The 24,862-nt window shown below is 54.4% G+C and overlaps 1 protein-coding gene across 3 annotated transcripts in view; it reads left to right on the top strand.

Moving 5' to 3' along the window:
* The window catches only part of CMIP (c-Maf inducing protein), a 191,481-nt gene that overhangs the window by 109,959 nt on the left and 56,660 nt on the right, over nucleotides 1-24,862 (top strand). For 2 of the 3 annotated variants that reach the window (XM_004690346.2, XM_012730619.1), the window contains exons 2-3: nucleotides 8,167-8,292; nucleotides 17,285-17,335. In XM_004690346.2, coding sequence (XP_004690403.1) covers nucleotides 8,167-8,292; nucleotides 17,285-17,335 — 177 coding nt within the window. Of the gene's footprint in view, nucleotides 1-8,166; nucleotides 8,293-10,772; nucleotides 10,884-17,284; nucleotides 17,336-24,862 lie in introns of those variants that run through there. The other variant, XM_012730620.1, reaches the window with a different exon arrangement.

The raw sequence follows: 24,862 nt of genomic DNA, 5'->3' as shown, positions 1-24,862 counted from the left end.
GGGGGTTAACTCAAAGGGACCCACAGCTCAGCGAATTACTAATGGCAGCTCCCCCCTCCCCATCCCCAGTTTGTGGGGTCTCATCCAGCCTGTGTGGGTAGCTACCATCATCAAGGACCAGTCACAGGTACTGACACCGCCCTCAGGACAGGTGTACTGATGTCAGTCAGCGACCTTGAATTCACCACGTGGCTTCTATGGAAATGTTAACTCTTGGAACTGCCCAGCATTTCCCAATCCACTGCACACTCTACTGGCCCACCAGCAACAACTGACTGACCAGTTCCCAGTAGCCAGCACATGCTACTTTTTTTAAAATAGTAGTCAGTTTCGGTTGTATCCTAAGGGGTGTGAATACTACATCACAATTACAAAGGAAATGAAGGTTCAGAGAAGCCAAGTGACTGGCTTAAGCCCACACAGCCAGCAAGTGGTAGAGCCAGAATTCAACTTTAAATGTGTTTTTCTGTTTTGTTTTGTTTTGTTTTCCAAAAAAATCTTTTTAGCAAAACATAACGAACACTCAGCAAAATACACAGGCCATGTCCCTCCTGGTGCATTTTAACTTCACGCACTGTCATCACCAGCCAGCTTCAAGACCTTAAATAGTACAGACTGGCAGGAGCTCCTTTCCAGTCCTACCCCCTCCAGGGGTGGTGGTGGTAGAGCCCAATTTGTGACTCACGAGGCCTGGGCATGAAGTCTGAGGCCCAGTTCTCTTTCCAGCTGGGTCCTGAACAGCCCTGTGTGCTTAGACAAGGGTTGACCACAGTCCCTGCCTCCCAGGAGAGCTTTAGGTTCCAGGGGACTGGACAAGCCTTGCAGATGTGTGATGCGAACCCAGCAGGGTTCACCCCCAGCCCACACAGTATGGCGAGGGCTGGGAGGGGCTGCTAGAGGGGGCTCCATCCACCCTTGGCTATGAAGGCCGCCCAGTGTCACCCTGAAGTACCTGCCCCAAGGATGCAGATCTCTGTCCCCATTTTCCAGGGTCTTGTGTTTAGTCTTCCCCCAGTCTGTCAGCTCCCCTTGCACACAACCATACGCGTAGGTGCTGCAGGTTGACTGACCTTCAGTCCCAAGGTGACTGTGGAAAGGTGGACTGATCACCTTTCACATGTTGGTCACTCACAGGTGGCAACTGCCTTGGACATTTCAGACCCAGAGCATGTCTATCACCACAGAAAGTTCTCTCAGCTACCGCTGACCTAGAGTCACATGGGCTACCTTGAGCACTGTAAAGAGAGGTGTATTTTTTTCATCAGAAATGTTCTCACTGGAAACCAGCTAATTTTACTTTCCACATCATCCTAATGGGCTTGCCTCTGGATTCAGGGGCTCCAGTAGAAGAGCAGTAACCTTTGAAGGGTGGGGTTTTGGCGGTGGTTCATAGGCAGCAACAGGAAGTGGCCACTTGGCATCAGGAAAAGGATGGGAGAAACATCCAGGCAAACAGACGGTCACCCAGACCTCAACCCTGAGGCCAGGGCTTGCGGCCACGGAGCGGGGCACAGGGGCCCTGGGGTGGGTAGTGGTAGTAACAGTGGCCCCAGGGCACTGTCATGTTATGTTCAGTATCTTCTCAGAAGCAAGGGAAAGGGGGTGTGTGCAAGGCATTTGAGGAGATTTGTTCTTGGACCTCGGCCCAGACTGGCCTGTTGAGCAGCAAATGGCACCCGCCGGCTGCTTTGCTTTTGCAAACCGACTTTCCCTTTGTGGGATTAAAGACCATCAAAATATTTTGACGGCTTTTCTCCAAATGAGCATCCCATGGGTTCTGCCCTCCAGGCCAGGTAGAGCCGAATATAGGTGGCTGGGTGCAGACGGAAGGCAGATGCCGGCCCGCTCTGCACAGCACGCCTTTGCCTCACGTGACATGGCGTGCGCACACATGGGCGCTTGGTGCTGACGGGAGAGCTCAGTCTTGAGGGGTGGGTGGGTGAGACTGAATCCTGGGTGATCTCTTAAGAGCAGGGGCCTGCAGCAGGTCATCATCTCAGTCCCTTCCTCTGTGCCATGTGGGTTAATAGGGACATGTGCAGGTCTCCCCTGGTGCTGCGTTCGCCAGTTCTCAGCCTAGGACCCTTGTGCCTCTGTGGACCGGACCCTGCAAGGGTAGTTTGCAAAGCCTGTGACCTTAAACGTCCCTGAGAAAATGTAGCAGGCCAACCGGTCACAAGAGCCAGAGAGGAGGCACCAGCCTATTGTCCATCAGCTGATGAGTGGATGCAAGACGTGGCGTGGCCAGGCAGTGATGTGCTGCTCCACTATCGAGAGGAAGTGCTGATCCTTCCCATGAGGTAAAAAAAGCATGAAGGGAGAGAAACGGGATAGAGAGAGGCACAGCAGGGGAGCGCGCTCACAAGAAATATCCAGAATGGGCAAACCCAGTGACACCAGCCGATGAAGGCCAGGATCTGGGCGGGGCGGGGGGTGGTGGATAGGAGTGGCCTCAAGTGGACAAGGCGGCTTCCTCATGAGGTGATGGAGAGAGTTGGGGGTGGTGGACGCACAGCGAGGGCACTGAGTGTCAGTCGCTAGTACACCCTGGAAATGGTGAGTGTCTGATTTTAAGGCAAGAATTTTATCTCCATTTTTAAAAAGAAGCTGCAGAGAGCAGAGGGCTGAAGGCTGCCCATGTGCTCAGCCCAAGCCATCGTGTGGTGTCACCACCCAGGCAACAGTGCTGTCACTATTCCTGCCGTTGTTGACAGTCAAAGCAGGGGGTGGGGCTTGTTCTCCAGCTTGATCACCGTCCTTTGAGACGGGTTTGTGGGTGTGGGTGGAGGGAGAGTAAATCCTCCCTGGTGCGGGGATGGGGGGGGGCGATGCCATGTGGAATTGGCAACTCGGGTGTGTTCCTCTTCGTGATGACCCTGGCAATCTCCCTACTTGGGCAGAAGAGACATGGCCTCAGGGTGGGCACCAGCAGGCTACCTGAGCCAGCACTCCTGCCCCCAGGGCCCCTTAGTCAGTCAGCCTGCTGTGCTCAGCAGTCACCCCTGCTGAGAGAGGTGTCCCAGTGTCCTCCTCCGCCTGCCAGCGCTCCTGGGGTTACCTTCAGACGGGCTTCTCCTTTCTGGGGTCTGTGAGCCACCTGCCCTGCCCCCCTCCCCAGGAACAGCACTGGGCATCTTCCCAGCATGCGCCTTGAGTCAGTCTGGGGGCCTCAGACATCAAGATTCAGATTCGCTTTTAGAGTGATCGCCATGGAAACCGACATGCAGGTTTGGGCAGCAGGGTACTGGCTAGGCAGAGATGCAGGGAAAGGTAAAGAATGGGGACCTTGGTCCAGCTTCCCCAGAGCCAGACCCCCCCGCCCCCCGCAGACTTCTGCAGCCCTTCTCCCTCACACGCGCGAGTCATGGCACTGTCTCCAGGGGCCGCCCCACCTTACCCATGTCAGAATGTGGCTCCATCAGGACCTGGTAGGACGGGTGACCCTGAACAAAGCTCTCCCCTTTCCCTTCCCCCTCTCTTACCCTGAGCTCCCCAGTTCTCTTTAATATCTCCTTAATGAAAGCAATTTGGCAACAACGTAAAATATGCCCTTTGCCCCAGTAATTCCATTTCTGGGAATCTGGCCTAAGGAAATAATCCTAAATATAGGGTAGAAAAACATGTTTCACAAGGATGTTCATTGTAGAGTTGTTTATAGTAGCATAAAACGAAACAAGTGCTCTGTCCAGTGGGAGGAGGGGTGAGAGCAATGATAAAGCAAACGGTGCCTGGACACGTGGCTGCCAGGAGGACGGGCGTTCCGGAGACTGGCTAGCGCGGGACACACACGGCAGTTGTGCAAAAAAGCGAGGCACCAAAAACCCGTGGGCTGTATGGTTTGGGCTCTGCAGAAAAATAATTATAAAAGCAGTCAGGACGGTACGTCGTCTTGAAAGATTTCTTTCTGTTCATCATCTTCTAAATGACCTTGTAATATTGACACCATTACCTTTCATAGTGGTGTCCGAGCTGGAATTTACACTCACTAAAACTTGCTCTGTGAGTTCGAACAAAGGTATGCAGTCGCAAGACAGCACCAGTCCAGAGATGAATATTCCCATCACTCCAAGAGCGCTCCCAGGCCCCCTGTCACCAGACCCCCTCTGCTGGCAGCCCCTCGCCTAATTCCATCCCTGAAGTTGTGTGCCTTCCCAGGTCTCACCTGCTGGCATCACACAGTAGGCCTGGCTTGCGATTGAGAAATAGATTTTAATCTGCTTATGTCTCTGGATTACCTCACTGCCCCCCCTACTGGAGAATTTCATGTTCCCTTCTCGTCTAACTCAGCCTTTACCCCATCCAGGAATCTGCCGCTGTAACTCTGAGCACCTCAATCACGTGACCAGGGAATTACCAGTTACCTGTAAAGCCTTCCCAAGTGTGTGAAAGTACCTGGGAAGCAGGAGGTGGATGGCCAGGGGCAGCTCACAGCTAAACCAGAGGAGCGGCCTGTGGGGCTTCCCGGGCAAGCCTCCTGGCTTCCTCTTGTATATGCCCAGATTATTATGGGGATGATAAAATGGTGGTGGCTGCCGCAGTTAATTTTTCTTAACAGACCTTCAGTTTGAGATGTGTGGCGAACTTGCACATTCAGCCCTGTGTGCTTATAGGCCCCGGCCCCGGTTGCCCCATTTCAGCATCTCAGCTAGTGTAAGACCCGTGTCACAGCTGAGAACCAACATCCTCAGGCCGTGATGGAAACCCTTTCTGTATCCCACTTCCTTAGTTTTTACCTAACACCTCTGTCCTGCACATTGACTCATCATGTCTCGGTAACCTCTTGGCTGGAACCATTGCTCAGATTCTCCTTGTTCTTGATGAGAGCTGGTCATGTGTTTTGACAAATGTCTCTCGACTGGGATTTGTCTGTTTTCCCCATGCTTAGACTGGGATTGTGGGTTTGGAGGAAGATGACCCTTAGAGACAGAGTTTTTAGTTGCTCTCATACTAGTTCATTTTATGGAGCTACTCAGTACATCTCAGATGCTATGCAGAGCCCTTGACAAGCTGGATCTCTTTGAAGGCTCCCGATAATTCTGTCCATTGAATTCTCACATTGGAGCAAACAGACTTGGAGAGGTGTAATGACTTGTATAAGGGTTCTGAATATTCAGTGTTCAGAATTACGGCTTCAAACAGTGGGATAGCTGTACATCTGCTGTTAAAAACTATATCTAGCATGTACGTATTTATTCCCTGCCTTGCCCACCGAAGCCTGTGTTGCTAGTTCTAATCAAGAGGACATTAACACAACTAACGCAAGGTCATGGGACAGGCAGCCCAGCCGGTCAATGAGCCCATCCCCAGGTCCAGTCACTTGTCAGCAGCGGCCGTCCTCCAGCTCATCGCCACGGCTCAGTGACAGAGCCTTGTCTTGGGGTCTCCGAGGAGGCTGTGGCGGGAAATGGAAGGCTGTGCGCCTAGCATGTGGTGCTGAAGGAACGAGGCTGCTCATTCTCTTGGCTTGGCTCTTCAAGCCCACCTCGGGGAGGCCACACTGCCCTCTGGCTGGGGTTTTCTGTGTGGGTTTTTATATTGCTTATTTGGGGTGTTTGGCAATTTTGCAGGTACACCAGTGGCTGCGTCTTGCCCTTTGGCCTCCGTGAGGATCAAGGGGTCTGTGGGCTGGGGTGCAGAGGCCAACTGGACCTTTCAAAGGGAGAGAGGCTACCAGTGGGCACATTCATTGTCGCCCAAAGAATATTTCTGAAAAGTTACTATTTCTAATTTAAATTTAAAAAAATAACCAAACATGCATCTTCCCAAATATATTGTGGGTAACGATCATAGGTTAAACATAGATGCACTACTTATTAAGGAAGATATTCCATTAGGAAATAACAAGCAGCCCTCCCTGGTGGCGCAGCGGGTTAAAGCACAGGACTAAGAAGCTTAAGCCTCTTCTGCATGAGTTCGATCCCCGCCTGCCCCGGAGGTGACCCACATGGCGTGGCAGACCTCTCCTGACCCGCCCACTGCTCCCCTCAACAGTGTACTTCCTCGATCTGCCTGTTCTGCTCCCGACTCTGTCTCTGGTGAATCCTCTCACCCTCCACATCTCTGGCCTGTATTCCAGTTCTGTATGAATAAATAAATCTTTAAAAAAAAAAAAGAAATAACAAGCACCTCCTCAAACCTCCTCAGCGTCAGGCACGATTTGGGCATTTGGAATAGATAGCTCTGAAGTTCTGTTCTTGTGCTGAGACGCCATCAGGAAAGGCAGACAATGAGCCACAAACAGTAAATATTTGAAGTAAGCTCATGACTGCTCCCCCAGCCCCCGGTTGCACTGATATTCTCAGGACAAGATGTGCTTTGAGACCTGAGTCATTTATTGCAGGATGTCGAGAGCTAGGGAAGCTGGAATAGGTAGGAGGAGGAGGGGTGCCCACGTGCTTGACTTTGGGAGGTGCTGTCATGAAGAGAACCCTCTTGGCTAGCAGGCAGCCACCTGCACTGCTGGCAAGGGGGGGCTGTGGACCCGTGAGATGGAGTGAACTTGGCTGCTACACACAGACTCACAGGCCCCACGTCCTTGCCACTCTTCTGGACTGTGCAGGACTTTACGGGTTCTTTCTTCCTTGCTTCCTCTCTCTCCTCCGGAGTCTCTTCTCCATGCAGCAGGCCCAGGGATAGCTGAGGCATTTATCTGGGCATTTTGTTTGCATGGTGTCTTTCCCCTCCCTGACCACCCCCAGGTTTCCGCCTCACTGCTGTTTCCCTAGCACCCAACATGGCGCCTGGGACATAACAGTTGCTCAGTCAATGTCTATCGGATGAGTGAGCAAGTGAATGAACAAATCAATCAGCCAATCTCTCTTACTCCGGAGTCTGATGGCTGGTCACATCAGGGAAACAGAGCTGGCTTAAGCCCTCAACCCAGAGCTGTATGTCCCCTGCTCACCACAGCTCGGCTTTGGCAGGTAGGACTTGAAATCTGAGGACCTCGTGTTTGTCTGGTTGAGCCCCAGATTTTAAATAGTACCTCCCACTTGCAGACAGTGGGCCGTGTCCCAGCCAAGTGACCTCAGGGGCAAGTCATGTGACCTTCTGAGCCTCAGCTTCCTCCCCTGTGCATGGGGTGGTCCTGACTCCCGTTCCACAGGGCCCTTGTGTGGGTTCAGGCGCTGCCTCCTGGCCTGTACCCAGGTAAGACATAGCATGTGTCAGGGCCTGGGAGGCCATCAGTCTTCTCAGCTGTACTGTGCTCCCTCAGATACTGCTGTAGTCTGACCTCCTGGGGCCACTGGCAAGGACAGGTGGCCAGTGTATTCCCTGGTGCTTCTTGATGCTGCCAGCAGGACTCACTCAGACCAATGAGTGGCTTTGAATTTCTCTTGCCCCATACTTCCCTGGTATGGTCTGGTGATGGCCTTTCTTATTCTTTCTTTGAATGCAGATTGTCATGGGCCTGACCTGGTGGAGCTTATGGCCTGGCCACAATGATGCTCGATACCAGTTTGAATCACCCAGGTTTTGGGGCATGCAGGCACAAGGCAGGATGGGTCCAGGGGTGTTACAGGGTTTACAGGGTCACAGTTACACCAGAAGTTGTGACTGAACTGAGATCTGGAGAGAAGAGGAGATTCATGGATGGGACAAAAGCCTATTTGGGACAAGGAGCTGACAAAACTGGGGTGCTGTCAACCGGCAGTGTAGGAAAAGAGGTTGAAGATTAGGACTGGAGGGCAATCACAATCAGATGTACGTGGGGCTTTTCGGGGGAACAGGAGCTCGGGTTTCATGGTCAGACCACTGGGAGCCAATGAGGACTCTAAGGGGAGCAAGAGGTACTGAGCTTGTTGTGGGAACATGGCTCTGGGTGCCAAGTGGAGAGCATACATCCCCGGGGGGCACATCCCTGGGGGCATCAAGGCAGGGAGATCAGCAAGGAGGCTACCCTGCTCTCCACGCAGGAGAGGGTGGTGGTGCAGACGCAAGGGGTGACCATCCCACTCCACCCCATGCTGGCCCCTGGATTTCCCCCAGTCTAGTTCCACACAGCTGAATCCTACCAGGTAGGAAAGATGGTTCTTTTGGTCTCTGGGTGGCTGTACCACCTCAGTTTGCTTGTTGCCAGAGGGAGGACTTTTCTGGAGCCTTCATTTGAGGCACATCTGTTGTGCCTGCTCTTGTAACCTATGCATGTCTCTTTTTTTGCTGCAGCCGACCGGGTACATGGAAAACTCAGTCTCCTACAGCGCCATTGAAGATGTTCAGCTGCTGTCCTGGGAGAATGCCCCGAAGTACTGTTTACAGCTGACAATCCCTGGGGGAACTGTCTTACTGCAGGTAGGATAAATAAACATGAACAAGCAGTTTCTACTCCAGCCTCACATACCTGCCCTCCTCTGGTCCCTCTGAGGAAGACAACCTAACTATCAGGAGGCAAGCTTGTTGAACTTTGGGTGTTTTCCTCCAAGTATAAGAAAAGTATAAACTGGCACTCACTGGGGAAAGGAAGAGGGGAGCACACAGCCCGAGCTCCTACTGCATGCCTGCCACCACGCAGGGGCTTTGCACGTTGTGTCTTGTTTCTTTTAACAAACCTGATCCCAGTTTCACAGATGAGGGAACTGAGTCTGTAAAAAACAGCAGATGTTACCTTTTGCTTTCCTTGGAGCAAGGCTTCTTGGAAGGCCTCAGTATGATGGAAATTTAAGCTGTCTTCTCAGAAAAGTGTGCCATTTGTGTGCCTTGACCAGGATGCTTGTGGGAAATGAAGCAAACTCTCAGATGCAAAAAGAGAATTTGATGATGTAACTATCAAGTCTAACAAAAGACTTCAGGCATGGTTGGGTCCAGGGGTTAAATGATGTCGTTAGTACTCTGTGTCTCTGTCTTCCTCCGGCCTCTGCTCCAGTGTATTGGCTTTGTTGTCAGGCAGGGTCTTTCCGTATGATGAGGATGATGGACTAAGGCCAACCTCTGGCCACATTCTTGGGGTTTTGTAATCTTTAAGAATGTGAAAGTCCATTTTCCTTCCAATATCATTCTGTTAAAAACTCCCAGGACATTCTGGTTGTCTATTATAGTTCCACGTACCCCAGAAAATGGTCTGTGTGGGTTGCATGCCCACCCTTGAGCGCAGATGACTGCAGATGCTGATGATGGCCCTCCCAGGACCTCGTGGGTGGGGGACAGGTGGGTCCACCAAGAATGGTGGCAGACGAAATAGCAGCTGCTGCAGTGCGTACACAGACATGTTCTGCATCATTTCAGAGAGAGCCTTCCCAGTTTCCAGCAGACCCCAATCAGAAGTTCCTCCTCTGGAGAGTCTGTGCTCTCATCTTTGGAAGAAAGGTTGCCTGGCCTTTCTTGGTAGGAACAGTTCCTTTCTGAAGCTGCCTCTCCAGGGAGACCTGTTCTGACTTCAAGGAGGTGGTCCTTAAAACCTGTTTCAGATGTGGCTGCTGGGTTGTATATTGGTACTAGAGCTCAGAGGCAGGCTGGGGGCCTCTGAAGGCACTGAGCTCACCCAAGCTGAGCATAACAGCTCACAAGCTCTAAAAAACCCATTCTTGGAGAACACCAGAACACATCTGCCCATCATTTCTGCCTTCTGTCTTTCCTGCTCTGTCAGCCGGTGTTGCCCTCTGTCCCGCTTGCCCATGCAAGGGCTGTAGCTCCCAGTCTTGAAGGGGCAGCTCATTCAGGAAGGTGAGCTAGGCAGCCCCAGGAGCTTCTGGGAAGCTTAGAAGGGGCAGGACGCCAGAAAAGCCCACAGGAATCACAGAGCACTGAGCCAGCCTATCTTAGCCTGTGCTGGGGAAGGAGGAAACCAAGCCCCCAGCCCCAGGTGCGAAATGCTCCCAGGCCCTCTGGGGAGACAGAGCCATAAACATGACTGCAGAGATAACTGCTAAAATAGCGTATGTCCCCAAGGATGGCAGCCGGGAGCAGGGAGTGACTCACTCAGCGGGGCCTGCAGCAGGCTCCCTGGGGATGCCTGCACTACAGCTGGGTATTGAGGGATGAGGAGGAGTGTGCAGGTTGGAGGCACACACTCTGACATAGGCATCATGGTGGAAAGTTTGAATGTGTGCGTATATGGGGGAGGGGTACTATTGTCCTGGAAGAGGGAAGGGGGGCTTAGAGTGCTGTATATGTGTCCAGGGCTGTGGGGCACTGTTAGGCCTTGTTCACTGAGTGAAGAAGACATGGCTATAGTCTGAGGGCAGCAGGGAGCCTCTGGAAGCCCTTAAGGGGTAACGGGGACAATAGGGGGATGTATCTGGTTGTAGAGCAGAGGGGACTGGATGGGTGAGTGCCAGAGGGAGGCGGGCAGGAAGGAAAGCCTCGAAACAATCCGAGGAGAGGAGGAAGGGCCTAAGCACCCCCTCTCCCTGGGTTTGTGGTCGCCGCTGTACCAGCAAGAGGGCCTTGTTGCTTCTGGGGCTGGAGGTGTAGTATACCTCCAAGGAAGGCCTGAGTGTCACTCCCCCAAGGACAGAGGAGCAGTGAGGAAGGCCTGAGTGTCACTCCCCCAAGGACAGAGGAGCAGTGAGGAAGGCCTGAGTGTCATTCCCCCAAGGACAGAGGAGCAGTGAGGATTCTAGGGGTGTGGGCCGCTTGGCAGTGCCCAAATGTCTCTTTAACCCAGGCCATGGCCACGGGCCCAGCTGTGATGACTCGCAGGCCGGGGCTGTGTTAGGCGGTGGCCTCACGTCAGCGCTCCCCCCGCTGCACTGACGAATGGACGGGCGGGCCTGCAGCCGCTCTAGCACCCCCCTGGGGTGCTTCAGTGGACGGCAGCCCACACAGCCCAGAGCCAGAGACTGGAGCAGAGAAACAGGAGGGGGAGGAGGTGGCGGCCGGTAGCTCCTGAGAGCCAGAGCCGGACTCTGAGGCAGCCTCCACCCCATCGTCTCCTCTGGAGCCAGGTGGGTGCAGCCCTGCCTGGAAGCCCGCTCTCCCTTACTATCATTCCATGGGCTTCCGCTAGCTTTCTTCTTATCGTCCCCCTGGCCCCGCCTCCGTGATTCCTGGGTGTTATATAAATGGGTTCCCAGTCATGTTGGATGTGGACTCCAGGTTGGGAGGCCTGCATGGTGGTGGGTGCCTGGAAGCCAGGCTGCTGCCCCAAGGGGCCGGTGGCACCTCCTTGCTTTTGAGGTTCACGTAGCACCTAGGTCCTTGGCTTTGGGCGTGTCCAGGTTCACGTGACAGGACCCAGAGCTGCAGCAAGGAGCAGGCTTCCCCGTTCCCTGCTCCTGTCGGAGGGCTGTGGGCCAAGAAGCAGTGGCTGTGCTGGGGGCAAGTTGGGGAGCCCATAAGTTGGTGGATGCTTGAACTCAGCGTTGCCCCTACAGCAGCGCCTAGCCACACAGGGTTGTTTGCAATTAATCTGAACGTGCAAAATCCAATTAAGAATCAGCTCTGCGGGGGCTACTTGCCGCCTTTGAGTCGCTCAGGAAACACGCGCTGCTCACGGCGACCATGTTGGACCGTGCAGACAGAGGAAGTTTCCAGCGCCTCCTAAAGTTCTCCTGGGCGGGGCTGGACCCAGAACCTTCCATTTGATCTCTTGCTTCATCAACCTCTTCCCAGAGGAGAAAGCTCCTGTGTGAGGGTCTTCAGCATTTCTGAACAGAGCCCCTTCCTGTCGCGTGGGATACAGCTGTTTTCTATTTAGGGGCAGTGCTGGGGAGGTGGCCTGTGTCCCCACTCTAGCCTGCCTGCTCTCTCCTCTCCTGTTCTCTGTGTGAGTCTGTTTTCCTCTCCCCACCCCCTCTCTCCCTTTCTCTCCTGCTGTTTTGCTCTCCGCTTCTCCTACAGGTTCTCTTTCCCCACACCATTCCCTGCATCACTCTGTGCATCGCCCCTTCCCTCCACCCCTTCCTCCTCTCTCTCCCTCTGCCTTTCTCTCCCAGACTTGCTTACAAAGCGGCTCTGTGAGAACTGGGACTGCTGCCCCACCTCCCCTGAGAGAGCCACCCCACCCAAGGTCAAGGAAGGCGAACACTTGTGCACATGAGCCTTCTGCCCAGCCCGGACACCTGAGCACCCCACCAGCAAGTCGGGGAGGCCCGGCCTCCCAAGGGCGCAGCCTCCCAGCAAGGGTCCAGTTGGTGATTCGAGACACTTGATGTTCTTCTGCTTGGGCGCACCTAATGCCGTGTCATTAGAATCCCTGGTTGCAGGAGGCACCTATTTATCATCTTTCCTACCTTAATGTCCTTTCTGCTGGTGCTTCACTGTGAGAAGGCTGACACGTAAGTACACGGCTGTGTAATGGAAGCATCCTGGGGGCTCCCTGCGGCTGGCCCCGGGGGAGCGCTGATAGTGGAGTGCTGTTAGAGCGGGTCCTCTTCTGGGGTTTCCGCCTCACGGTTGGGTTTCCACCATCTGTGAGAATTGGACAGAGACTACTGCTCCTAAAGCAAGGCCTCGGCCCGGTGAGAGCTAGGAGACCCTCCCTCCCCAGAGACTCTGCGTCGGCATGGGCCCTTCTGACACCAGCTAACTCATTCACCGATGCTCCCGGAGTCCCTCGGGAGGCCGGACAACTGTTTACCCCCAACACTGGCAGCAGGGCAGGGACAGGGCGGGTTCCCTTCTTACTGGAAACCGGAGAGAAAGAGCTTTCCGGTCTGCAAAGCACGTGCTGTTTTTTCCCTCAGAAGTGGGGCCGGTGAAGGAGAACTTGGGAACAGTCACACACAGAGCACCCCTGACTGTTTTTCTCACCTCTCAGACAATACAACAATGAGAGAGAACTTGGCAACTTTCAGAGAGGAAATTAAACAGGGTTTGCCAGGACCGAGGCCCTTTCGAAAGATTTATCACAGGGAATAGAGGGCACCCGGCTGGAGCAGCCTGCTGCTCCTGGGGGCTCTTTCCCACACTTGAGCCCCACCTCCCGAGCCACCCTGAGGACTCCAAGTGGTGCCCCTTGTCCCACGGGGCCAGGTCATCCTTCCCCAGTGCCACAGGGCCACTTGTGGACACTTGCCTGCACCCCGGCCATGCACATCCCGACCACTCTCCCTTTCCTTGGAAGAGGCTCAGAGGTGTCGGCGCTGGGATTCTGGACGTCACCAGCAGCCTGTGTTCACAGCCAGGCTAGCTGAAGGAAGGAGCAGCCTCTGCCTCCCACCCTCGCCCAACCTGGCACGGCCACTGAGAAGAAGCAGCCGTGAGGGAGCAGTGACTGCACCCAGGCAGCTCCCCTCTCCCTGTGGGAAGGTCTGGCCCGCCCTCCTGTTTTGGGGTGGGCCCCCTGGCAATTGGAACATGTCCCCCCACTTCTCATCAGCACAGAGCTTTCAGATTTCCCAGCTCAGTGCCTGGAGCACAAAGGTGTGTCAGTGTGTGGACAGCTGAGAGCCAGGGTCCTACCTGTGTTCCAGCCCAGCCCTGCGAGGCAGTCCCGGCAACCATGGCAGCGGGACCAGCTGCTCAGGCCTTATTTTCTTTGTGAGCCGCTACCTCAATGCTGGTCTCCTCGGGTGCTTTGAGGATCAGCACAGCAATATTACGGGAAACTACTTAGCACTAAGCCTGGGACACAGTGGATGTCCGGGAAATGACTGCTATGATTACTTCCAGAACCTTAATCAAATACAACTTGTGAATTTAAGGCCTCAAGGATAAATAATTGTTTTCTTCAATGGACAGAATGGGTGTAGGGAAGCGCATTCTTTCCTTCTTCCTGTGTGTCTACCTACCTATCCATCTACTCAGTCATTGACGGACCAAATCAGCCAGCCTTTCACTTACCAAACATTTCTCCGGGTTTTGTGGACGTAGTGGTGAGCAAGCCAGTCTTGAGCCCTGGCCTCATAGGCCCAGCAGCCTGGCGAGGAAGGCAAAGACACGAGTCATCATGGGACAGTGGACGCTGTTAGATGTGGCGCCGTCCCCTGCTGTGGAGATGGGGACGGGGGCGGGGGGGCACCACCAGGGCAGATGTGCTGGGGCAGGCATTTCAGGTGAAGGCCGTTAGCTCCCTGTGAGAGCTTGGGAGACCAGGCCAGCCCGGAAAGGCCAGGTTATATGTTATATGCTGCAGTGATAGGCAGCCTGAAGTCTGTGTGGCTTAAAACAGCAAGGGGTGGCCCTCCCTGGTGGTGCAGCGGGTTAAAGTGCAGCACTGAGAATCTAAAGCTGCTTCCCCATGAGTTCGATCCCCGCCTGCCCCGGAGGTGACCACATGGCGCGGCAGACCTCTCCTGACCCGCCCGCTGCTCCCCTCAGCAGTGTACTTCGTCGATCTGCCTGTTCTGCTCCTCACTCTGTCTCTGTTGAAGCCTCTCGCTGTCCCTGAGCCTCTGATCTGTATCCCAGTTCTGTATGTACAAATAAATAAATCTTTTTTTTTTTAAAAAAAAAACAAAACAAACAAACAAAAACAGCAAGGGGTGACTTCTCCCTCGGACTGTGGACTGCATGTCTCTCGCAGCTGGGAGCTAGGTCAGCTGGTGGAGCACAGAGCCCCTGGGGCTTCTCGCCCCAGAGCAGGGCAGGGTACCTGTTTGGGGTGCACTGGCTGTTAAAGCCAGTGGGAGACTTTAAGTGACCCTGTCACCCCACTCATGTTCACTGCCCAAAGCACTCAGCCCTGTGCCAGAGAAGAGCTGGAAACTCTGGGGCCCTGATGGGCCCACGGCAAACTAGGCCTCAGGTTCCTCGTCAGAATCAATCCAGGCCGTGGTCAACGGTAATTTCCAAAACTGCCTACACCTCTGATACCCACGGGCAGCGGGGCACTCTGCATGTTCTGAGCCTCAGTTTCCTCACCTGAGAGGGGTGTGCATGTGCTGAGCGTGTGCACAGTGATGCAAGGGGCCTGATAAGCAGCACCAGGGTGTGGTGGACCTCTGTGCGGCCCTCAGCACCCCCCGTGCATCACAGAGAGCAGCTTCCTTAGCCCATATCATAGGCTGGCGGTCTGAAGTCACACAGCTGTTTCCAGCTGTTTCCCTGAATCTAAACCCACAGTCTTTCAGGAATGCTATGCTGACCTCCCAGGCTTTGAGACACTCATGGGGAGGGTGGAACAGCCAGAAAGCCCGGATGCAGCTGGACTAGGTGAGGCCACTTGCCCTCTCCCTCATGCGAGAAGACAGAAATGCAGGTTGTTCTGCCTGAAAGTTTTGGTTAAGAGCGGCAGTGAGAGGCAGGTGAGATGGGGGAGAAGCCTCAGAGGAAGCCTCTTCCCATCTACATAGCAAGAGCCAGCCAAAGGCAAGTTACCAGCCCCAACTGAGGTCGAGGGCCAGGCCCCAGCGGGGCTTGGGAGAGTGCAGGATATGGGTTGAGTTGTCCCTGCTCAGCTGCAAGCTGAACAAACTGACCAAAGTCTGAGCAGACCTCCTGGTGTGTGAGCTCTGGGAGGCAGGGCCACGTGGGGCTCCTGTGAGCTGAAACAGCTGTACGGTCAGAGCTTCAGAGCCTTCACGTGGGAGAAGAAAGAAGGAGTGTGAGTCCACACGCTGCGAGCAGGGCTTTTCCCCTACGGAGAGCCCGCTGCCATGTACCTGTCTCCACACCAGGCTGCGGCTGCCACTGAAGCCGGGCGCTGCTTGTCCAGCGCGTGTGTGTGGCCGGCACTGCTGAGCAAGCATTTTGCAGGGATTATCTCATTGTTTGGGATCGCCTGTCTCCCTGAGCGCCGGATGTGTTCTTTATCCTAATGAACAAGAATTGTCCTGAGACCACAGAGCCAGGTCAGCACTGACAGGTGGTGACCAGGCACCAGACTCCCCATTGCACTCACCACCCTAGGCGGGCGACACTAGTGTAGTGTCCTCAGGGAACCTGCTCTGGGTCACATGGCTAACCCGTGGTGGAGCTGGGACTTGAACCCGGAGCTGTTGAGACTCCCCCATGCAATATCGCTGTGATTCACTGGGGGCATCCTCCAGACTGCACCCCACTCAGAGCAGAGGCTCACGCAACCTCCAGGGGTGGCCTGCTCAGGGTCTGGATGGAGTCCCCGAGCTCCCCGCCAAGCGCGTTCCCAGTGCACTGGCCACGGGCAGGACTGGTCATATATTGAAGCCAGAGATTTCCCCAGGTGCTGGAGAGTGGCTGACGTTTCCTGGCTGATGTGGGAGAGGCTACCGGGGTGGCAAGACCCAGGTCTCCTCAAATGAGGGGCACTCCAGGTGGTTCATTGGGGTGTGTGAATGTGGCTGTGTGGAGGAGACAAAAAGCAGACACTGTGCGTGGAGAGAAGCTCTCACCTTTATGAGGTCTCTTCACCACCAGAATCTGGGTCCCTTGGAACAGAGGGCTTTGGGGTGAGGCAGGATGGATGCTGCATGCCACCCTAGGAGAAGTTGCAGCATCTGAAGTGTGTGAGCCGGACTGCCTGGGCGCCAGGCCTGTCCTCACCCTGACTACCTGTGAGGAAGGTGAGAGGAGTGCCTTCTCCCTGGTGGGCCTTGGTTTCCTCTGGCACTGGCGGTACCAGCTTCACAAGGTGGCTGGCAAAGCACAAGGAGCCAGCCCATACATCGGGCCTAGCACTGACCCGGCGCTCACCAGTTAGTGATGTGGTAAACGTTGCCCTCACCATTAGCAAATCTTCTAGAACCAGGGCTGAGAGCCACGGGAGCCAAGTGGGAAGACACTTCCTGGGGTCACATTGCCCCCAAGTGGAATCTGGGGCGATGGGGAGTACAGTAGTAATGGCAGCTGCATCTCTGGTTGGAAGCCTGCTGAGAGGCACACCTGCTGGGTTGGGCTCAGTGTCCCCACCTTACAGATGAGGGCGTCGTGACTGAGTAGTCCCATGTCTCCACATTAGGGTGGCATGGGTTGCCAAAAGTTTTGCACCCCACTCTGTGACTTTTAACTTGGGTCTGCCCGAGTTCAAGGCTGGGAGCTTCCCACTGTGACTTTGAGTTGGTGCAGGTAGTGAGATCTTGAGGTCCTGGTGTCTCCCTCTGTGAAATGGGGACTGTGGAACCCACCTCACATGGCTGTGGTGAGGGCTGCCGGGAGATGGTGTAGATACTAGACATCAGCAGTAGTGCGTGGCACATGGGTGGCTCTCAGGCAGCACCCACTGCTGTGACACCGCTTCCTGTTCCCTGGCCCTCTACCACCTAAAGACAAGGGCACCCGGCAATGTCAACATGTGTTGGTGGTGGCGTCTCAGGCCAGAGAAGCGCCCTGGCCTTCCATGTTGGTTTTGCACACAGTGAGCTCAGCTCAGCAAGTCCCCTCTTAAGGTCAGGCAGAGAGACAGGGCAGGTCCCCACAGGGTAGAGCTGGAGAACACTCGGAGATGCTCCAGTCAGTGACCAGACTTGTTCTGTTCTTGTCGTTGTAGGCTGCCAACAGCTACCTGCGAGACCAGTGGTTCCATTCCCTGCAGTGGAAGGTAAGTCCCCACTCGCTGGCTCTGCCTCAGGTCAGCTGCTCTGCCCAAAGCCTACAGCCTCCTGGGTGCCTTGTCACCCGGATGTCTGCTGCTTGGCTCTGTTGTTGCTCGTGAGCCTTCTAGCTGCCGAGCCATTGCTTGAGGAGCTGGGGGAGGCAGGGCTCGGGAGCTCACAATGTTGGGGTGAAGGTAACTCCTGAAGATGGCCCCAAAGGGACATTTCCCAGAGATTCCGAAACCCGCCATTTCCTTGGCCTTCACCTACTTCCTGTTATCCAGCTCTTTGGCCAGTTCAGCTCTGCCTTGGATAGTGCAGAGCTTATAGGGACATACAGGAAGTTAGTTTCCCAGGGATCGCACCTGTTGAGAAGGGCCTTCTGCACCCCCAGGAGCCCACGTTCTCTGGATAGGGAGGGCACAGTCAGCCTCTCCTCTCCCCTTGCCTCCCTGACTCTCCTGCCTGCCCAACTTTAAGAGAGGACAAGCCGTCAGAGGCCTGTGGCCTCATGGAGCCAGCAAGGGGTGGCTGGCCTGACCTTCACAGTCAGCTGGAGAGCCTTGGAAGATGAGCGGCCATCCCCGGGCAGGATTTAGGGCCATGTGCCACTGTGGGATCACCAAGGGGCACTTCATATTCCTCTTGTGTTTGGGAGGTGGGGGGCCCTCGTCACAGCTGGGTGGAAGACAGAACTGCACCCCAGAAAATTGCATTCCTGGTCCCAAAGAAGGTTCCCCCTTTCTAGACAGCTGTGAGCCCCTCGCCTTTTCTCAGAGTTCAAAGCATTGGGGTTACAAAAGAAACGAACTAGAATTGTTCGTGTGCCTGCTGTGTTTAAGTAATCGGGAGGAGGCTTGCCCTCACCAGTGCTCTGTGGGGCTCGCATATTCCGTCTGTGGAAGATGAACCTCAGCCCGGACAGCTGGTGCAGGGCGGGGCAAGGTCCAAATCCATGTTCTTCAGAAAGCACATAGGCGCCGAAGGTAAGGTAGCTCATACCTGCCCGTGGAATCAATCGGTGACACGAGAACTCGTTTTCTGCAAGAAATTTGTCCCTAATGCCTAGTTCTCTGTGACTAGGAGTGTCCTTGTATGGGCAAGACATACATAGGACCTACTGGGTTCCATCCGGGAGTTAAATGTCCAAGCAGTGGAGTGGGAGGGAGGATAATGGTGGGGGTGTGGGGTGGTCAGGGAGGACTGCCTGAAAGAAGAGGCCAGTTCACTGCCATGGACTACAGCTGCTTAGTGTCCCCCTTCTCCCTGAGTGAGTTTCCCATGTGAGTCCTCAGTGAGCAACTGTCTTACCTGTTTCTTAATTCAGAAAAGAGCCAAATTGACTTGGAGCACTGTCTACCTGACAGGCTGGGAGAAGCAACTCTGGAAAGGTGACCAAGATCAGTGTCCAGCAGGGAGGCTCTCCGCAGTGGACCTCTGCTCTCCTGGCTGCCATGGCCTATAGGAACATGTGAGGGGTGATGGAGATGGTGGATTTAGGAAGTTGTATTTTGGGAGTCATCAACTGGAAATATGTCTTAAAAGTTATAAACTCATAGCGGATTGTGTATGGGAAAACAACACTTCACTGAGAAAATAAAGAATCAGGCATCCCTGGGTTCCTGTCACTCTCATGAAGACCCGGATATCGGCACTCCATTTTAGGGCCACTCAGTTTGGTTAGTTGTAAAATTTAATCAGTTATATTTTAAGAAAAGGAAGCGTCCAAAAACCCAGGACCTGGCAGGTGCCAGGCAGTGTGCTGGTCCTTTTTTCTGGTGAGAGGGTGACTTTTGTTCTTACTGTAGAAACGTTGGCTTGTGTCTTCACAGGAAAGCTGACAGTTTTTCCCTTTTGACTTTTGCACCCACCCATAATTTAGGTATGCTGCCACCAGGTGGCAGTGTAGCTCATGTCGGCAACTTGACTTAATAATCTGACTCCGCCACCCAGTTTCCTTGAGACTGGTGGAGGCATGCTCTCCTTCCTAGTAAAGTCGCAAGGAAGCGTTCATTAGGCGTTTTGGAGTGACTGCCCACGAACAAAAGAAGCAGAGAGGCCTGGAATCAAATTCTGGTTCTGTAACTGGCACATCTGTGGCCTAGCAATGTTTAATTCATATGTAGTTACTGAGGATCTCCAACACACCAGGCATGGCTGGGTACTTTCCCGTTCATTGTCAGTCAGTGAGTAAGGGAACTGAGGCCCGGAGAGGTCTAGTGACTTGCCCATTGTCATACAGCAGATGTCCGCATGGTCTGTGGGGCTGGCATGTGCCTGCCTGACCGGTTGGGCCTCAGTCTGAGCTTTGGACCATTAAAGCTGTGACCCTCTGCTTCTCCAGATACAGCCACTCTCCTTATTTACAACCAACCATGTTGAGTCTTTCCTTTTAGCTTTTCTGTAAGTGAAAAAAAAAAATCAATAAAACATCAAAACTAAGGATTTGAGAATCCCACAAACTCAGCTTGAATTTTTTAATTCCCTGAAGCTTGTCATGTTATCCCCAGTGTGTGTCTGCATGTTGTGGCTGCAGCCCGTGCCTCTATTGTGGCGGGTGTCGCCTCTCAGAGACGTGTTCTGCGGGCTACGTTCTGATGGAGCTGTGTTGGCGTCTCGAGGGCATTCTCAGCAGGGGCCTTGTCACCCCTTGCTGGAGCCAGAATTGGCTCTTTAAAAACCCAAAGTTATTACAACAGCAGGTGGTCTTCCAAAGTTCCACTCTACTCAAAGAAATCTTATTTAGTATTTCATCAAAGGGAGGAGGGCAAATGGGGGGGTGTTTAAAAAGGCTCCTTGTAGGGAGTGCCGGGGTCGTTGGCAGGAGGGAGCTCATGATAGAAAGCCTGAGAAGTGGTGCTGCGGGATCTACCTCACACCACGCCGTGGGACCCGCAGGTCTGCAGGAGTCTGCCTTGTGTTGCTTCCATCCGGGTCATCCGGCGGTCTGAATGGCCTCCATTAGAATTCCAGTGGCTCTCATGCCTGAACACCTGCGGACATTTCCTCAGTGCTGGGCACTGTTAAGCATGGTCTTGTCGCACCCAACAGGTTCTGTTGCCAGTGACTTCTGTGGATGAGGAGACCTGGGTGACTTGTCTGAGGTGCCAAGACCTCCCAGAAGAGCAGAGGGTTTGACACTCATACCCCAGCTCCCCGCGCCCCTTCGTGCACCTCTCTCTGGGCAGCCCTGCCCTGCTCTTCCGCCCCAGCTCCCCTGGAGCGGCATACTATCCTGAGGGCCCCCTGGGGAGGCCCGCCCTGTTTGGTTTTGGTGGTTCTGCCCCCGAGGCCAATTCCTGGGAGTATGGAAGCATAAACAGTTGTGCTGAGTTAATGAGGCCTCATCTCTGACTCAGCGATGCACCTCAGAGGCCAGGTCCTGCGAGGACAGGCCTGCCTGTGTGTACAGGGCCATGAGGGACAGGCGTGTTTGGGTGGACAGGGAAGACTGACAGGCCCTGAGGCCCCGGCTGGGAATCACACCCCAGGCCCAGACAGGAGCCACACCCGCTTTGCACAGCCAGTACTGTCAGCGCCTCCAGCCCTTAGCCGGGGCCATTTCACTTCCTGAGTGGAGTCCCTCTGGCCCTTGCACAGAAATCTTAAAGACCAAAAGGTTTTTGTCCCAGGGGAAGCTGGGTCACTGAGAGCAGTCCCAGGGGCTGAACCAAGTGCTGGGGCCAGAGCAGCTGCTGGGGACCCACGGCAGGCCTCGCTCGGCTTCTGGCCGAGGCTGCCGCGCCCGGCCCTGCTGGGCTCTGGGAGCAGGCCAGTGCAGGTCTGTGTCCTCTCTGGCCGCCTGCCCTGGCCCTCCCTGGACAGCCGTAGCCTCAGAGTCTCCCCTGTCTAGGGCCCTGGCCTCTCCGGGCAGGCTAGAGGGTGGCAAAAAGTGTAATGTGTGCCTGTGAACATGCTTGTTCGAGGTGCACCATGCCTTGGGTGCATTTCTTTGTGCCCCGAGTTTCTCCTCCACGAAATGGGGTGCATCGGCACCTTGTCATCATGACATTGCTGTTGCCCCCCGTGCACCAGCAAAGTCCCTGCAGGAGTGAGCGCTGTGTGGTGTCAGGCGTCATATGCAGCCTCTCTCAGCTTCCTCACCAGCCTCTGCTGAACCCCATGCGGCAGGGGAGGCTGTTCTGTGGCCAAAAACCCCACCCAAGGGCAGACAGCTTCAGGGTGCCCAATGTACAGGCAAGTAAGTGCAAGCTTAGACCCCGAAGAAGCCAAGGCAGTCTTCCTCGGGCGCCTCCTGGGAAGGCTGAGTCCTTTAACACCATCCCTGCACAAGAGGCTGGTGCTGGGAATCCTGGGAAGGACAAAAGGCCCTTGACATTGCCGGCCCTCCTGGGGGAGAGGTGCTGGGGGAGGACAGGGCCCTCCAGGAGGTGTGGCCACCCTGACCCTGACCTCCTCCTGGACCCACTGACCTTTCTCATGCAAGGAGGCCAGGAGGATCTCTCCTAGTTCTGCAGCTATGGCCCTGAACTCCCCACTCTCACAGTGCAGGTCAGTCCCCTGACCTGCTCTGCCTCCCTCTGCACAGAGCCGCAGGTGGCAGTCACCACCCATGATGGGGTGCCAGTGCCTGGTCCCAGCACCCCTTGTGACAGGCCTGGTGCTCCCAATCCCCTGTCAGAGGTACAGATCCTTTACGATGGTCAAACCATTCGTTCCAGGGCACACAGCTGTTAAAGTGGCAGAGCTGAGGTTTGACCGGAAGTCTGGCAGAGTCAGAACCTGGGAACTGGGCCCCTGGGAGTGTGGGTGTGTGTGCACCTACATGTACACGCAAAAGCCCCCCGCACTTGAGAGCTTGTGCTTCCTATTCACCCCCTCACTTCCCTTCTGTTCTTGTGACTTGCATGTGGAAGACCTTGGTGTTTTTGTGCTTTGAGGCATTTCAGAGCTTTATGCTTTTCTCAGGTCTCACTGACGACTCCACAGGACCTTGTGCTCTCACTTGGCCCTGTTTCTACTGGGTGGGGCTGCTGGCCCTACCCATCACCTCTGTGCACAGCCCTCTGTCAGCACAGGCCCTGTAAGCTCAAGTACAGCACCAGCCAGCTTCCACGTCTTTCCCAAAGTGACCTCCCCGCCCGCCTCCCCGCCAGCACCGAGGCCTGGCCTACTCCCGACTCCGCACTGCGCTGGCTGACCGTGGAGCTCTTGCAGGCTCACCACTCTGACCAAGATGGCCTTTTGTCTGCTGGGAAGATAATGACCCTTGTGTCACCCTTCACCACTTCCTCGGTACCACACTGCTCCCCTCCCCCGTCGCTCTGCCTTTTGACAACAGTCATGAAAACAACTCGACAACCACATCAAGGATGACAGCTGCTCCACTCTTGCTGCTCCCCTCCTGTGGGCCTGACTCTGGCTGAGTCTCTCTTGTCAGTGCCATTCCCAGCTCCCCCGGTCTGACCCAGGCAGGGGAGCAACCGTCCTGCTACCGGGCTAGAGGTTTTCAGCCTGTGTGTGGGCCTGTGTGAAGAGGCCGTGGCTCATTTGCCAAAGGGCTCGCTCTGGTTGGCATTGTAGGCTGTCTCGTTTTCTCAATTGCATGTCGGGACTATCTAAGCTTTTACTGTTTTTGAATTACTTTTTGTAGGGCAGATTTCCAAAACAGTGGTTCCTGGGCAGAGACTAGGGATATTTCTGGTGGGTCTTACCACTTACTGCCGATTTGTTCTCCAAAGACTAATTTCTGCAGTGCTTAAGAGAATGGTGTACTGGATCACCTGGGACAAAACCTGGCCCCACCAGCCACAGGCGTTGTGACCCTGGTCTACTTACTTTCCTCTCTGGGTCTCCTTTTCCTCCCAAATAAAACAGGACGCAGGCTAAAACCAAGCTCATTATGTTCCTGAGGGAGGTCAAATGGGCTAATAGTCACCTTCCATGTGAATAAGTACTGGATCAGTGGTGATTACTTTTACCCTTCTTTAATGATCAAGGTTCCTGTTTCCCTCTGTGTAGCATTTTTAAAAAAGATTTATTTATTTATGCATACAGAACTGGGGTACAGGCCAGAGATTCAGCGGCAGTGAGAGGCTTCACCAGGGACAGAGTGGGGAGCAGAACAGGCAGATCGGCGAAGTACACTGCTGAGAAGAGCAGTGGGCAGGTTAGGAGAGGTCTGCCACGCCATGTGGTCACCTCCAGGATGGGGAGCAAACTCACACTGAAGCAGCCACGGCTATCTTGCAGTGCTGCATCTTAACCTCTTGAGCCGCTAGGGAGGGCCTGTGTAGCAGTTCTGGAAAACAGGTCTGGAAGCAAGGAGGCACATGCCTAGCATACATGCCACCAACATCCTGTGAGCCCATACAGGCATCACTGATCAATCACTGAACGTTTTCCCCCTGAGGCTGAAGTCGTTTCTGCGTAGCCCTTCCAGTTGACCGGAGATGACAGAGGGAGTGAGAGTTTCCTGCCTCCCTACTTTAGTGACGCCTGCACCTGTGAAGCATCGAGTGCCATTGGGAATTCCCATTAGTCCCTAGGGCTCTGACCTGGGCTATTTGGACTTGTTCTTGGAATCCTTATCTCGCTTACCTGGGTCTGGTCCTCCTCTGCCTGGGATGTCACGATGTCAAGTGTCTTGCCTCTGAGAAGGAAGTTAAGACAGAGAGGTAGGACAGTGGGCAGTGTTACAGGGCAGGGAGAGGGACAATCCAGAACCCCCAAACCTGCCCACTCTAAATAGGTTCTGCCATCTGCTGCATCTAGACAAAACATGTAAGAACTTTAGTTAATACAATAAGTGTGGAATACAGAAAAGACAAAGAATATAATTTCTAAATCAAACACCCAGTTACCTATCCCCTTGTGGGTAAAAGTCTACCTAAAGCGACTGGCCCAAAGCAACCCCTGAAAGCCACCACAAGTCTAAAGCAACCTCCAGCGGGGGCCTATAGAAAGAGGTCAGAAATGGCCAGACAAGTCTGGGAAGAAAAAATCAAAATCAAAATCAAGATAAACATAGTGCCACTGTTAATCTCCCCATGGGGCTCTCACCCACATCTCTTTCACCCAATCCAGGGTCAAGAAACAAGAGCCATTTCTTCACATGTCTCTGCTCCATGTGCCCCCTCAGGTCTCCCTCTTACTCTCCATCCTGCTTCCTTTTTCTTCAGTCTCTTCTCAAGATTCTTCTCCTCCCTGCTCAGCTCTACCCTCCTGTGGGTGGGACAAGATACCTGGAACCTCCCCTTACCTGTTACAGTAGGAGTTGCCCTCAGTCCTTGTACAACCCAGGCCACAGGTCTGCATCAGGCAGGTTAAAAAGGCAGCAATTCCATTCAGATTAATTTCTGGCACTTGGTCAAGGAGGGCTTTGTGGCCTCCTAAGAGGGGATCAGAGGGATACTGTGGAGAAGTGTGTAAGGAGGGGCTTTCCCCTCCAGGCAGGAGGCCTTTCCTCTTCCAAGACTTTGGGAGGGGGCACTCTGAGGAAGGTATTAGCCAGTGGCGGTGAGGCATTGAGCCCAAGAACAGAGGCCCTTACAGAGCAGGCCAGCCAGGCC

The sequence above is a fragment of the Condylura cristata genome, unplaced genomic scaffold, assembly GCF_000260355.1.
Source record: "Condylura cristata isolate star-nosed mole 26May11 unplaced genomic scaffold, ConCri1.0 scaffold00028, whole genome shotgun sequence".
Classification (NCBI taxonomy): domain Eukaryota; kingdom Metazoa; phylum Chordata; class Mammalia; order Eulipotyphla; family Talpidae; genus Condylura; species Condylura cristata.
Note: the sequence above shows the minus strand (reverse complement) of the source record. Positions and strands in the feature narration are given on the sequence as shown.